The sequence below is a fragment of the Montipora foliosa genome, chromosome 2 (assembly GCF_036669935.1).
Source record: "Montipora foliosa isolate CH-2021 chromosome 2, ASM3666993v2, whole genome shotgun sequence".
Lineage (NCBI taxonomy): Eukaryota > Metazoa > Cnidaria > Anthozoa > Scleractinia > Acroporidae > Montipora > Montipora foliosa.
Window position 1 is genome coordinate 51,372,022 of NC_090870.1, and position 16,377 is coordinate 51,388,398.

At 40.2% G+C, this 16,377-nt stretch overlaps 1 protein-coding gene across 1 annotated transcript in view; it reads left to right on the forward strand.

Moving 5' to 3' along the window:
- LOC137993493 (uncharacterized) overlaps nt 1-15,208 on the forward strand; it is a 35,455-nt gene extending 20,247 nt beyond the window's left edge. Inside the window, exons 5-12 of the mRNA XM_068839396.1 lie at nt 2,367-2,548; nt 3,703-4,521; nt 9,403-9,675; nt 10,327-10,749; nt 11,035-11,304; nt 12,449-12,631; nt 13,710-13,772; nt 14,103-15,208. Of these exons, the coding sequence (XP_068695497.1) occupies nt 2,367-2,548; nt 3,703-4,521; nt 9,403-9,675; nt 10,327-10,749; nt 11,035-11,304; nt 12,449-12,631; nt 13,710-13,772; nt 14,103-14,350 (2,461 nt within the window). The 3' untranslated portion in view covers nt 14,351-15,208. The remainder of the gene's footprint in view (nt 1-2,366; nt 2,549-3,702; nt 4,522-9,402; nt 9,676-10,326; nt 10,750-11,034; nt 11,305-12,448; nt 12,632-13,709; nt 13,773-14,102) is intronic.
- Nucleotides 15,209-16,377: the final 1,169 nt, after the last annotated feature.

Consider the following 16,377-nt stretch of genomic DNA (forward strand, 5'->3'; position numbering starts at 1 on the left):
TCTTTTGGCAATTTGAGTGTCTAGTCGATAAAGTGGACTCTGAACAGAAAGACCTTTACCTTCTGGGTGATCTAAAGTGTAATATGCATGACGGATCAAATAATCATAACTCATCCACTTTAATAAACATACTTGATATATATGAACTGAGTCAATAGATCACCGAACCGACTATAATTACACCCACCTCGAGAACGTTGATTGACCTCTGTATAACTAGTTCGCCCGAAAAAATATCTAACTCTGGTGTAGTTCATCTCGGTATCTGCGATCATTCTCTGGTCTTCATGACCCTTAAAATCTGCTACGAGCGAACTGGTATTCATTGCACGATTGAGACACGCGGTTTTAAAAATTTCAACCACCACCACTTCCTCAACGATGTTGCACAACAGCTATGGCATAGACTTAACTGGTTAGAGTGTAATGTGAAGTGCGAGTTTTCTACCCCATATGAACCATGTCAGCGTTAGCCCTACTAATGGAAATGGACCCACACAAGGACAGAAAAGAACTCTGACGAGGGCGAGAATTGAACCCACGACCTTCGGGTTAGATCACCGCTACTCTACCGACTGAGCTATAAGGTCAGACGGGAGTAGGCCGTGGGAACTGAAGATGTTAAAGTCACGGCAATGAACATGTACAAGTACAAGGAAGGGTTACGTTTTTGCAAACGTTGGCCGTGTAGCACTTATATTTCAACAGACTTAACTATTAGAGGGTGATGTGAAGTGCTAGACTAAGTTTTCTACCGATATGAACAATGTGAGAACCATATGATAGAACCATGAGATGTGAGACATGTGAGAACCATGAGATACCCATATGAACCATGTCAGAGTTTTCTCTGTCCTTGTGTGGACTCATTTCCATTAGTAGGGCTATCCCTCACATGGTTCATATGGGTAGAAAAATAGCAGTTCACATTACCCTCTAATAATTAAGGCTGTACTTTGTCTTGGTTCGGGTTTGCGCTCGGAGTTGTTTTGCAGACCACTCCTTTCGCAGAACACCTCACTAACAATGGTTGGATCTTGTTAGAGTTATATCCAATGAACGCAGGTTGCATGGACCAATGCAACGCTACATTTACCGAACAATATGCATTCCACAAAGTGTTATGTGTCACGTACTTGATACATTATCCTTCTTTCTGGTGGATGGTTTGGCAAATTATAAAAAAAGTCTACGAATGCCGAAAATGATGAACTTGAAGTGGATGCTCATGGTTTCCTATCGAACACGGATGCAAGCCAACGCTCGTCTTCTCTTTGAACTGGGGTCGGACAAGGAGATGTAAAAAGTTGCGGCATGCACGTGCGCGGCACCGACTCAACAATTGTTACTGTACATAGTCTTTTTTATCATTTTGTGCACACCGTTTATTGAAAAAATGAGACTGAGTAGATACTGCACGGAAGTTTGCGAACACGACGGAACTCTAGTCTATTTGAGTATAATTGTATATATTATTAAATGTGGCGTTTTAATATTCAAAACACATGTCTCTTCTTCATTTCTTTACATTTTTTATTTTATTTTCTCTTATTTTATTTTATTTTTTTTTTTTTTTTGGGGGGGGGGGGTTCCCACCCTTTCCATGGACCTGACCAATCCCCCGCTTCGATGACGTCTACCCATCCTCCTTTGCGCCGCGTTTTATTTTTGCCTTCTATCATGGACGCTTGCATGGTACGCAAAACACCCCAACTTTGAGCGTCCGCAGAAAGGGACGCGAACGAGTCCATACCATTACTCCCCTAGATATGTGATTATATCGTTAACTTCTTTTTTATCAGCACGTGATGAATACAATGCAACCGGAGTAAATGAGCAACGAGGCGCGAAGCACAGAGTTGGCTCAGTTAACCACTTTTGAGTAGAACAACATGGAGTGGAATAATTGTGTCTTAAACACTTTTTCAGTCTCTTAGGCCCAATTTAAACGTCGCATCTCACATGTGCCGAATCTAATGCAAAGGAGCGAAAATAAGATATTTTTCTCATTTGCATTAGAATCGGCACATGTAAAATGCGACGTTTAAAACAGACCTTAGTCCGTTTTTGTTGGGGAAATATGGCTTCCTGCCTAAAATTCACAATGTAAACGATGAACTTCATTTGCCACACTCATGACCCAAAGCGTAGGTATAGTGGCTTGTAATTGAGATAGGTTGGGTGCTGCCCTGCGGTTAGGGCGCTTGCCTTGAGACGCAGAGAGCTGCGTTCAAGACCCGTTGATTTAATCCTTGTTTTCCCTGGTTCAAATTCTCCGCTGCTCATGAAAATAGCTAACTGATTTTCCTCCGTCTTGTTTGGATTCTTAAAGTTGTTGAGGCCTTGTTTTCCTTTTCTGTTTTCAGGTATTCAAATCAAAAGTCTCTTCCGGTTGATCTAGAAAAGGGAAAATTTTACTACATGGAATCTGTAATGAAAGATGACCATCAATATGATCATTTAGAAGTTGGTATGAAGACACCAGATGGAACATTTTATAAAGTGATACCCTCTACATTTTTATGGACAACTACACCTGTATCTTTGGGTACGTAAAGATATGGCGCCGGCAGCTCAAAAGGTTGATAGCGTTCAGTCCAATCATGATTGATAAATATGCTGGACAGCACTATTTACTTTTGAACAGCCGAGTCCAATGTCACTGTCTTGCCTTTTAAATTAATGCATGAATCTTGGGGAAAGGGAGGTGACTACCAATCTGATCTCCGGTCACTTCTTTCTTCCTTTTTGGTTTTCCATGTAGGGCTTCCATTATTTTTTCCTGCGTGTGAATTTTAAGGAAATTGGAAGGCATTATAAACTGTTAACAACTACACTGTGAACGTGTGACCAAGTTTTAATCTGGTGGGGTGTGGTAAAGAACGTTTTCCACTTTAATTTGCTATTGACTACAGTTTATTGTAAAACTAACCGCAGGATCGAAAACTTTTCTGCGTCATCCTGATGCTTGGCGAGGTATCGGAATAGCGCAATAGTGATTCGAAGAATTAGCTAGTTTTCATCTTCGCGGAGTCAGTAACGGTTATATAAATGACATTTGGTAAAAAGTCTTTTGAAATTCCAGCTCTTTACGTGGTACGAACTTTACCTTGTCTGTCTTTTTCAAAAGACAACGTGGGGGAGACTGATGGTGACTTCACCAAGTCAAATTATCATGTTGGTCATGTGACTTGACATGTTATCCCCCGCGATATCAGAAGGCAAGGCAAGTGCTATGACCACTGTGTCAACCTGATATGGCATGTTCGGAGAGCAATCTTATAATTTGTCATCGGGTGCATGACTGCAAATTTTTAAGTTTTGATGATCACGTGGTTGTCAGAACGTGAATGGCAGAAAAATGTAACAAAATGCAAAACGTATAGGCGAGGCGCGAGTGCAGGGTTCATGTCTCAGAATGTCACTGATATCGCAGATACCATGGGCTCAAATCCCACGAAGTCTCCTGACGACATTGAAAATTGGGTAGGCGAGTGGTAGGATACTTCCTTTTTCCATTTATAAACTACCAATGGTTGAGAGCGCGAAATCATCCCTATAATTGCTCCAGTTACCATTTATGATTTGATATTAGGAGGCAATGGTCATGATACGCTGCAAAAGACCCGAAACCGAGTCCGGATTTGAATAGCGCAGCGCAAGCTTTTAGCCTTCATACATTCTTTTCTTTGAATCTTTTAGAGAAAAATGTTACCTACAGGGCATTTCTCCTCAGAGTAGCGGCAGAAGCCGGAGCAAAGGCCGGATCCTCTTTTGGAGCGAAATCAGCCATGAGGAGTGGTTTTAGGGCAGGAGCCAAGGCTGGAGCCCTAGCGGGGATGGAGGCTGGAGCTTCTGCAGGAGCTACTGCAGGCGTAAGAGCTGCCATTAATATTACAAAACAAACGATACAAGATGCATTGAACAACCTTCATGGCGATAGAGCACACAAGTTTAAAATAAATATCGAAGACGGTGAGGTTGTTTCTGTTACTGGACCTGGAATGGAAACAAGTGGAGGAGCTGCAGGTGGAGCGGTACCGGTTGCGGGAGCTGCTGCGGCTGCCGGTACCGCTGGTACTACAGGGACTGTCGTGGCCACTGGAAGCACAAGTAGTAGTTCTGGTTCTACCGCGACAGCTGGGTCTTCTGGAGGAGCGGGAACTGGAGGAGGTGCGGGTGGAAGTGTAACTGGCGCAGGTAGCAGTGGGCAGGAAATCTCTGGGACAAAAGGAACTGGAAGTGTCGGTTCAGTCAAAGCAGGAGCTGCAGGTTCAACTGCTGCTGGCAGTGAGAGTGTTCGAGGACAAACAGGAGTTACAGGAAGCTCGCAGGTTACTTCATCTGGTGGCATAGGCGGTGTAGGTGTGGGAAGAGGAGGGGGTGGTGGAAATGAAACTTCCGAAGTATATCTGCAGGAATATTCGCTAAATAGAAAGTTGACTTACATACCAAAGCCTGGAGAGGATCCACAGGTTAAGGCAAAAGAATATATTTGGAGAGCAGGAGGAGCAAGAAGAAGTAAGTTATCTCCGTGATTTGAGACTTGCGGAAAACAGCCTTTCAAAATAATTGTCCAATGCAGTTTACAACAGCAAGCGAGTTGAGAAAGCGAGAGCACGCATTGCCATAATTGTTTTGAACACGTCAACGACGAAGCGATTTCTTAAAAGACACTTCTCCCTCAAAGCATTCATATATTCAAGACGTTTACAAGAGCCCTCAACTCAGTCGTGTTCGCAACATTTTCACGAAATTTCCCGTGCGTGCACTATCTCAATATTCGTAGGCCAAAGGATCACCTGACTGTCAATAAGGAAGTATAAATCTTCTTACCTTCTGACCCAAGGAAATGTATCAAACGACTGGACAGACTCAAGCACAAAATGTGCAGCGCCAAAACGTGTCCATAACAGGAGTATACACAGACCAACAGATTGCATGCGTGGACACTCTATAGCTGAATGAAAGGAGACGCCTGACCACGTGGAATATTTAACAATTATTCTCCGAAGGCGAAGTGAATATTGGTGAATATTTACCGAGACGTAGTCGAGGTAATATTCCCCAATATTTACTGAGCCTGAGGTGAATTATTGTTTTAGCGTAATTTTCAGTGGTGAATATCAAGAAAGTTCAAAATAACGGGCTAAAACAAGATAAAAATGCACGACAAGTGCTTGATTAGCTTAGCAGCCGCGCCTCCAAAATGTTATATTCACCGGGTAGCGCGGTGAATATGACACTAAATTCTTGTAGTATAAATACACAGGTGATTATACAAAATCGCGCGCTCTCATTGGCTCGCTATCTCGGATTATCAGCCGACAATCACCTCGACGGACAAAATGGCTGCCCATAGTCGTTTTGCCAGTGTAAGTGAAGATGATTTTCGCGTTGAAATGTTTTTTTTTTTTCTCTTTTTTGAAATAATCACCTGTCTATTTATACTAAAACAATTATTCGCCTCAAGCTCAGTGGTTGTCGGTGAATATTCACCGATAATCACTTCGCCTTCGGCGAATAATTGTTAAATATTCACGGCTGAAAATTATACTAAAGGCAGTTAGACTGGTTTATCGCTTGTTGACACGTCTTGCTAGTAGAAATCTTAAATAGGAATAAAACGCAAACAGCGGTTACAAACATTTGCTTGAAATGCATAACTTTTATAAACTTAACGTTTCGTATGTTACAACATACATCACCAGAAGTGATTATTATTCAGTTACAGATAAATTTAAATTCAAAAATACAACTGTACGGACTGGGAACTAACGAAATTGATTGACATAAAACTACAAGAATATCCTAACAATAAAGTTAAAGTTTCTCACTGCCAACGTTTTCATTTAAGGCTGGCTTAAGATCACGGATCAACAGACTCTTTAATTTTGCAATGCATGTCTGATCGACCAGTTGCTAATATTTCGCAATGATCCCACTTAAATCTATGGTTGGTTAAGAAAACATGATCAGCAATTGCAGATTCGTGACAATTTGTAGTTAGAGCTTTTAAAATGTTCTGTTTTTCTGTCACGTAATCGGCGTTTCATTTTCCCTGTGTAGAAATCATTGCAATCCCAGCAGTTTGCTCTGTACACTACTTTTGACCTAAAGGAAGGAGCTAGTTTATCTTTGTAAGGGAAAAAAGACTTGATTCTTCGGGTGTTCTGAAAAACTATTGTGACTTTGAAAATACCATAGAATTTGCTTATACAAGACCTCAGCTGTTTTGTGAGGTAGAACGATAAGAACTTCTTTTTTCTTAACTGTTTGTACAGGACCTTTTGGCTTATTTTGATGTTTCTCAATGACATCATTTATATGATATTTAACAGTTCCCATAGGGTAGACTGTAACAATCGGGGTGACGAGCAAATTCTAATGCAGCGATAAGCCAAAGTGCGGACTAGGTTTATTTTGTATTTACGCGGAGTAAAAGAGTCCCACTTGGTGTAAAGACCGGTGAATGTCTTCTTTCGATAGATTGATGTTGAGAAGGAGCTGTCACGATTGCGTTTCATAAGGATATCAAGGAATGGAATTTCATCGTTTTGTTCAAACTCAATTGTGAATTTAATGTTGTTGTGTCTCCCATTTAGGTAACGTAAAAAACTCAAAGCATCATTTTTGTTCTTGAAAAGAGTAAAGGTATCGTCCACCTACCGGAACCAAATAGTAGGCTGATTGGTGTTACGTTCTTCATCACCCATTTTTCTTCAAAATCACACATGAAAATGTTCGCCAAAACAGGACCAAGTGGAGAGCCCATTGCGACGCTATCAATCTGGTCATAGTATTGACCATCAAAAACAAAATGACTCTTCTTTGTTGCAAACAAGATTAAATTCTTTAGGACCAATCGGGGTAATCTAGGTGGATTTGCGAGGGCATAAAGCTTATCAAGGCAAATTTCAATAGTGTCATCCATTGGGACATTAGTAAATAGTGAACTGACATCAAAGGAACACATGAATTCGCCGTTGTGAGTGTACTGTTTGGCTCATGATTCTGGAAAACTGAAGGAGTCTAATTGAAAAACAGTTTGTGGAGATAGGTTGAAGGACGCTTACAAGGTAAGAGGGAAGATTGTAGCTGTAGGTGTTCGTGGAAGAAACAATTGGACTAAAGGGACACCCAGTTTTGTGAACCTTTGGTAGACCATAAAGAACTCCATGTGTGGAACCACTGGGTAGGACCATTTGAAAGGTGCAGTCGTCAATCATGTGATCTCTTTTTAGTTCTCGAAGGTAACAAATTAAAGTTTGTTCTCTGGACTTTGCCGGGTTTTCTGTCAGTTTTTTGAATTTTGTCTCATCGGAGATCTACTGTTTCATCTTGGTCAAGTAATCATGTTTATTTACAATCACAACTCCATTTCCTTTATCCGGTTTCGTGATGATGATAGAGTCATCTTTGCGAAGATTTTTGAGGGCTTCCCATTCTTCTTTGCTGAGTATATGTTTCTGCTTAGAGAAGTCATATGAATAAATGTAGTTGTCAGAAATGTTTTTTAATTGACACTTTAACCTATCCTCGTTTTCAACCGTCAGAGTGGGTCCATGTCTTTTTAAATCGCGAAAGAGCAGTTCGAAAGAGCTTTTGACCTCATATTTGTCAACATTTTTTGGTGGTAGACACAAACGTAAACCTCTTGCAAGAACACTTTTCTCTGTTTCCGTTAACACACGATGCGAATAATTGAAAATGATTGAGTCTTTGGCCAAGTTTGAGAGCTGTGGTATTCCTTTCTTCCGTTTTAGAACATTGAACTTTTTGTTCAATATCTTAGACAGGCGATCTTTCAATTTTGACGATTTTGCCTCAATGGTAGAGCAAGTGTGATTCAGGTCAAGAGGTGACAAGGTTTCCTGAAGTCGGCAAGTGACGTGCTGTTTCATAGGACTCCTTGTACTTGAGTCGAAGTGATTTCTTTTCGCGAAGTTCGTAATTTAACACATCTTCCTTGAAACGGCGGCAAGCTCGTGTTTCCTGAAAATCTTGTCTACTTAACTTGAAATACAGAAACTTTGGATAAATGTGGAATAGTCTGCATTTCTGTATGAAAGTAATGTCGAGTGCCACTTTGTTATACTGGGAGAGATCTTTTTCATATCTTCGTACCGTTTTCAGCGTGTCATGGCCATACCGCTCATGGATGGTCTCATAAAAATTCTCTGACGTGGGCCATTTTAGTTTCAATAGGAATAAAACTCATCAGCGGTTACAAACATTTGCTTGAAATGCATAACTTTTATAAACTTAACGTTTCGTATGTTACAACATACATCATCAGAAGTGATTATTATTCAGTTACAGATAAAAAATAAAAATATAACTGTACGGACTGGGAACTAACGAAATTGATTGACATAAATACAAAATAAACCTAGTCCGCACTTTGGCTTATCGCTGCATTAGAATTTGTTCGTCACCCCGATTGTTACAGTCTGCCCTAGATGACCTCAAGAGGATTTTGTTTCTTTATGGCTACCCTATGGGAACTGTTAAATATCATATAAATGATGTCATTGAGAAACATCAAAATAAGCCAAAAGATCCTGTACAAACAGTTAAGAAAAAAGAAGTTCTTATCGTTCTACCTCACAAAACAGCTGAGGTCTTGTATAAGCAAATTCTATGGTATTTTCAAAGTCACAATAGTTTTTCAGAACACCCGAAGAATCAAGTCTTTTTTCCCTTACAAAGATAAACTAGCTCCTTCCTTTAGGTCAAAAGTAGTGTACAGAGCAAACTGCTGGGATTGCAATGATTTCTACACAGGGAAAATGAAACGCCGATTACGTGACAGAAAAACAGAACATTTTAAAAGCTCTAACTACAAATTGTCACGAATCTGCAATTGCTGATCATGTTTTCTTAACCAACCATAGAATTAAGTGGGATCATTTCGAAATATTAGCAACTGGTCGATCAGACATGCATTGCAAAATTAAAGAATCTCTGTTGATCCGTGATCTTAAGCCAGCCTTAAATAAAAACGTTGGCAGTGAGAAACTTTAACTTTATTATTAGGATATTCTTGTAGTTTTATGTCAATCAATTTCGTTAGTTCCCAGTCCGTACAGTTGTATTTTTGAATTTAAATTTATCTGTAACTGAATAATAATCACTTCTGATGATGTATGTTGTAACATACGAAACGTTAAGTTTATAAAAGTTATGCAGTTCAAACAAATGTTTGTAACCGCTGTTTGCGTTTTATTCCTATTGAAACTAAAATGGCCTAAGTCAAAGAATTTTTATGAGAAATCTTAAAAGCGAATTGTTACATCACTAAATAAGAATTTTTTTTTTGTCAGAATCTAGTTTTACTTAACCAAAACTATTTTCAGCGCATTTCAGAATACTGATCCTGTTTTTTTCTGTTTCTTCTAGTCGTGGCAAACGGACTGTACACCTTTCACTCTTTCAACATACCTTTCCCACAAGAAGATTTCTCGCTTAACCAGTGCTGGAGGTCAATAAATGGCAAATTCGTCTTGGATCAATGGTGCAATGTTTTCGTGGCCCGTATTCCTAGTCTGTATGCAAACTTAGACCTCGGAGGAAACAGTGTGTCTTTTGAATCTGCTTGCTTCCCTGGGCATTTTATGAGACAGAAGAACTACCATTTTCTGCTCCAAAAGCGAGACGGGAGTGATGTTTTCGGTACGTTTCCACAATCATCGCCCCACTATTTCGCCAAAAGTTCAAAACTTCTTTTATTTATTTAATTTTTTTTTAACCCAGCAACTTCTCGGAGAACCATTAACCCTCTACGAGAGTTTTGATTCCATGACAGGGTCAGAGAGACAGCTTTCAGATAATATTTAAGTACTGTCGATAATACTTCAATATAAGTGCACTTCATCGCGATGAACGACCAAAACCTCTTTATCGGAATTAGCTTTAATTTGGGATACTTAATACTTTAGAAGTCATAGATGATCTGGGAAATTCAAACACGTGTCAAGAGAGGTATTTAGGGAAGAGAGAACTTCAGTGATGCTCGCAATCAGCTGGACAATTGAAGCAATTGTCTCTCATATTGACACCTGAAAAATTAAGGTGGCCTCAACCTGATTCCAACCTTTGACATCTGCGATGGCGATGCAATGCTCTACCAACTGAAATATGAAGCCACTCAGCTGGGAACAGCCTCCGGGTCAATTTTCTGGGCTCAAATGTTCCCGTGAAGGACTGGATGATTGAAATATAGGTGCATTATAGAACTGCGGGTTGTAGACGAAAGAGAATAGTGATTCTAATTTAAATTTTAACCTCCTTTCACTCTTAAGAACTTTTATTTTTATTTTACAGATAGAGACAGCTCGTTTCAAATTTTCTCGGTCATGAAATTTGCAAGAAATTTGCTCTTTAACTCATGGCACCAAGACTGGTACATTTGCCAATCAGAGGATCGGAAAGACTACGGGACTAAACTTATTCTCGATTTCTACAACGGTGAGCCAGACGTCCTCGATCGTTGTACCTTTATCCTAAACCCATTCTGGAAACACAAGTATCAGAATTGCAAATATTCCCTGGGACCAGTAGAAGCCCCTGGAATCAACGGGCAACCGCTTCCTCATCCACCACATTTAATCGAGAAAACACCAGCTTCACCTGTCGTGCTACCTTCCTGTATACCAATGTGTCCGGTGGGAACAAAAGAGGCAACTACACAAGCCGCAGTTGCAATTCCTTCCACACCGGAGGTCTCGATCGGTTCTTCACCAAGAAGTAAGTTCAAAACAAAGTTAGTGTGATTACATGTGATGTGCGCGCTCTCGTTTGAGGTTTTTTCCGATATTAGGGAACTTAAGCACGCGCGTTTTTGAAACGCGGACGGCAGGTAGAGCATTGCACCAGCATCGCAGAGGTCATGGGGTCAAATCCCGTGGAAGCCATTTGAACTTTCAGGTCTATAAGAGACAATTGTTTAAATTGTTCAGTTGAATGCGAGGATCACTTCTAACTTTCGTCGATGACACCCACTTCAATATTTACATTTCTTTTCTAATCTAGAAAAGTGTGTAACCGTGAACTTCACCAACAAGTTTGGTTCACCTTTTACACTGTATTCTTCCCTGAAACACGAGGGATATTTTGTTACCCGATCTGCCTTCAAGCTTCAGCTCATCACAGACAGACCAGATTTGCATAGTTACGTGACATTCTTTGCCAAAGACCCAGAAGGAAAACGCCTACTTCTACTGAATGGGAGTCCAAGCATTTCAGAGCCACTGGTTTCTGATTGCGCGGTGTCTATGGACGTCATAGTGACAGCAAAACCAGGTGATCTATTTACAACTTGTGTGTTTTAGTAAGAAAAAAACTATTGGAAAAGTTGGCTACACAAAATACTCAAATAAAATTTTTTTTTTAAATTCTGTAGAAGCTAATAAGTATATCTTTCCAGCTAGAGGGAGGACTTCGAGTCACAAAGCAACAAGGAGACGAGGCCGTTTCGGTGCTCTTTCGGGGATGTCTTTTCTATAATGCCGATAGCAAGCAAATCCTACGATAAATTTAACTTGAGACGTTGCTGTTGAACCAAGAAATTCTAAATTTTTTAGTTAGGATCGCGTTGGGTGTTTGGCTGTTAGGAACTTGGGTCCTTTTTGCAACTCCCTCTGACGAAGGCCGGTGTCAGCTCGCAAATCTTTCTTGTGCATGAAGGTTGATTTACCTTTAGAGCGGCTTTCAATTGAGTGTCGTAAAACAAATACCAAAGTAATAACTTCGACCAATCGCAGCAAGTGCAAACAGCGCAATCAACCAATCCGAATTCGTAGCAATTCCTTGTAACTAAGGGCGGGAAAAAGCGCGTGCAAGTCGCGCGTGCAAGCCACGTTCCTTTTTCGTGTTTCACTCCCCACCGACGCAGCACCGAAGTTGAGACAAAGACAAAAGAGCAGGTGAAATGGTTGTGCGCATGCGTGATGTGTTGGCCATACCGGTTTGGTGTTATCGTGTGTCACCTTGCTTGTTTTGTTTTGTTTGAGACAAAGATTAATTTTTGGTCATCTAATAACTGATCCAAATGTTCCCGCTTAATGAAAGCCGCCATTTCTCCTCCCCCCAAACTCAATTTTCATTTATCTTGGTCGGAAATGTACTGTAGAACAGATGACAATACTCAGGAACATTGACTGAGGGGAAGGGGAGTGTAAATTCTTTCCTAAGTGAGGATGTGTGAAAATGAAGGTGAATTTGTGTCACTGTTCCAACAGTTATGTCAAGGATTGGTAAACCAAACCTCGGTAAGTCAAAACAAGTCATGTTTTGACCCTACACTCATGGATGCTTCGGCTAAATCACAGAAGTCGGTCTGTTGCCAGTGTATTCAAAAAAGGATTTCCGTCTTGGATCAAATCCTTCATAAATTATGGTTTGATACTACAGTGTTAAAGTTTGACCAATTGGTTTCGGTTCCCAGGCCTCCTTCCTGCGAACACGACTCAGACATCGCCTGTTCTCCCCAAAGCAGTCGCTCCTCCCTCTTTACCTACAGCCCCTGCTACAGTGTCTCCACCAGCTCCTAAAGGCCCATCAACTCAGGCTCCTTTGGTTTCTCCATCTCCTCCTAAAACTGAAGCCTCGACCTCGTCTTCCCCAAGCGGTAAGAATTAAAAGTTTAGGCGATGAAAGAATGTAGCTTGTTTAAAATTTCCTTGTTTATAACAAAGAAACGCGGAGGATTATAAAGAATACAAAAATCAACAACGACAGAAAAATGTATCTTGAGTAGAAGAAATTAACACTGTTTATTTAGATTTAATCACAAGTAGAAACTGTTTTGCACTGTACCCTGGGTATTGTTAATGAGCTTTAGAAATTCAAGCCAAAGATCTTATACAAGTGTTTCATTTTCCTCCCAAAGCAAGAAAGTCTTACATTTTTCCTCGGTCTTTTACTTGCAGTACACTGTAAACGTAAATCACATTAACAATTCTTAACCCTAAGGCCAAACTGTAGGAGGCACAGGGATGTAAAGGCCTGGGCAAACGCTCGCAACATTTCAAGACAACATCTTGCAACATTGTTGGGCTCAACATGCTGCATGCGTTTGGCCACCCATTGCGATATGTTTTAACATGTTGGATGATGTTGTATCAAATTTGGAAACGGGCAAATTTTTCGTGCAACATTTTGGATGTTGCATGATATTGTACTCGTTTGTCCACGTTCACACAACATTATTGGACAAGGGCATGCGCGCTAGGTCCACTTGTTGCGCGCCAGAGGCCTGGGGCACAAAAACATCGACATGTTGCGTTGAAAATGTTGAAAATGTTGCGTGCGTTTGGCCAGCACGTTCAACAAGTCGCAACATCATGAAACAATGTCGCAAGATGTTACGTTGAAATGTTGCGAGCGCTTGGCCAGGCCTTCAAGGAAAGAATGACGTCAAACGAGGTATAGGAACCATGTCTCTCACACCTCGGTCGTATGGCGTAGTAGGAAGACTGGAAATTTAGTTAAATTGCATACGGTGGAAAAAATATTAAACAATTAAGGCTTAAGGGGAAAACGGGACCCCTGTGAGAGCTCTTAGCCTGAGGTTTTGTCTGTAGACAGGGAAATTCAGTTAACACCAAAACAGAGCAGTGCACGTATTTGCTTTCATTGATGCTTTTTATGAATATGTTTTGACTGGAGAGCAATGGAAAATTAGCTTATTTCATTTAATTTTGCAGATAATGGAACCGTTCACTTTCATTACCATTTCCATGATCGGAACACACCTGTTCCTGTTAACGGTAACTTACGAATTTTGAAAATAATAATGAAAGGAAAATAAATTGAAGGTAATGGCATCACACGCCTGAGCTTCAAGTGCATTGAGGTATCGTTAGAGAATTATTGGGCTGCTAGGGTATCCAATATTTCTTCTGAAGTCCTATGAAGACGAAGTTTCTTTTGAAGTCACTAAAATGATTGGGGATGATGACGTCATGATCATAGTGTGGACGCCATTTTGTATACCTGAATTCCCAAAACTCTTAAAATCACTGAAATCTTCGTAAAACTACCATTTCTTTCCAAACGGAAGGATATTTCAGAAATTTTTGTGTGCTTTTCGTTTTTAGTTTGCCCAAGCAGCTGTATTGAACCTGGACAGTGCCAGCCGTCGTGTCCGATACGTTGCTGTAATAGAAGCATTGACGAATACATTGACGAGGATAAGATTTACAAAACCCGAAAAAGAGATTGCATCTGCGCAAGAAAATGTGCATATCTGAGTTTAAAGCGGAATACAAGAAAAGAACAATGTATTTTGTCATGCAGTCGGTCATGCCGAAGAGAAACACGAACAAGCCGGAAAGAAAGTTCCTAAGATAAGACGCAAGAAAAATGATACGAAAGAGACGATGCGGCAATTCCACACTTTTGGATCATACTGTGGGTTTGCGGTACTTAACAATAACGCAAAAGACGATTGAAACTTTTTAGCAACCGAATTGCTTAAATAAACAGCTCAATTAAGCGCTAATATTCTATCCAAAGAAAGACTTCATCCAAGTTGTTCAAATGAAGTGAGGGAATCTTTGCTCTAATCGAATACTCCATCGTCCATCCAAAAATTAAGTATCATGACTTCACTGCGCGCAATCCTAGATCGAAACCTCCATGGGCAACCACGTGAAAAGAATTACTGCATTTCTCTTTTTTTCTTTAAAAATCTATTGCCTAACCGTCCAATAGCAAAATGCAAGGTTATCTCAATTACAAATTTAAATGCCAAACCTACAAGAAGAAGAAGACTTTTATTTTGACATGATAATGATTAAAGCTACAAGTTGCAAAATTTTTGAGACACTTTCATTAAAAAAATACTTTTTCTACCTTCCAATACCCGCCGTATCTAGAATTTAAACCTTTCCCACTTCCTCTCCCCCTTTCAATGTTGACTGTTTAAGTTTGCAACAATTTTTTGTCTTGCTAGCAACACTGATAAGGATGGGGGGCTGCAGTGTGAGAGATAATAAGTAAATTAATTAATAACGCCCCAAGAAGGTGAAGTGTCTCCACTATTTTTGCAACTTGTTGCAGCAAGTTTGTGGGGTCGTGTGTAAATTAAGGAAAATCAATTAACTATAAAATGTAAAATGAAAATAATTTAAACAGCTAACATCAAATATGTACAGTACATAAAGTAAAACAGTCAGATATAAAATTAAATCATCACATCGATACCGGACAGCTGAAGCTGAAACAACGTTGAATTTTATATCTCTAAAATAAGCTTTTGTTTTCAATCGCTGACAGAGGTCATTTGGCTTCTATGTGAGACTCCATGTTCATTTAAACTGACATTGTTTCACAAGATCGCACCTCTATGAGCAAGGGAGTCCTTCATAAATCTAGTTTTCAAATCTCATTAATAAGTCATGAGCCTAACAGCCTATCAAAACACCGATAAAACGTCACGTCTATGAGCCTTGTATCCTGGTAAAACACTCCTCGTTAGCACTCTTTATATAAAGAATATTAGTAAGGCATAGCTTTTTTTCTTGTATGCTAATATTTTACTCTGACAATTGGAATATGTTATACGAAGATTGCAGTTGGAAATCACCCAGCAATATAATGTGTGAGGATTTCAATCAAGCCATTTCGAGTGGACATCTGAGCAAACGCAAACTAAAAATCATGAAACAGTAGGCGGCCTGTACATAACTGAAAATAAGACTGACTTGCTAGGGAATTTCATTTGTAACCAGATCGCTTCAATACCTTTAGCAAACAAATCTTGTCGATGCGTCTCTTGCAAATAATCTGCGTAATACTAACAATATAGATCCACCCCCTTTACGACCTTTTATATCCACCGCGTCACCTGAGATCGATTCGTCGAGCTGCGTTTCTGTTATAGCAAGAATCTCAAACCTGCACAACCGCTGTAAACATCTCAATTCTTCTATCTTGTTCTGCAAACTACATACATTCATGTGAGCCACCCTGAGATCTTTCACTGAGCCAACCTCTAATTTATGTACAATGTTAGTCAAGTAACTCTCGTGTATCTCGTCCTCAACACTAAGCGAACCAGAAGGAACAGCCGGCGATGTTGTACTCGTCTCCGGATGAAGGACGTGAATCAATAAAAAAAAAAGTGGGCGGAAGAAATTCCGGAGAAAAATTTGCTCATTTCGCCAACTCCACAGTATGTACCACGCGAAACTAAAATAAAGCCTGATTGCAGGATTACGAGTTTTCAGAACGAGTACCAAGTTTCCGTATGAGCACGCGCACTGGCAAAAATCCGACCTCCAAACCATTCTCGTCTCCAGAGCCTTCCGTTTCTTTAACGGAGGGATCTAGGACGAGAATGCCTCCAGAATCAATGCCTGGCCAAGGCAT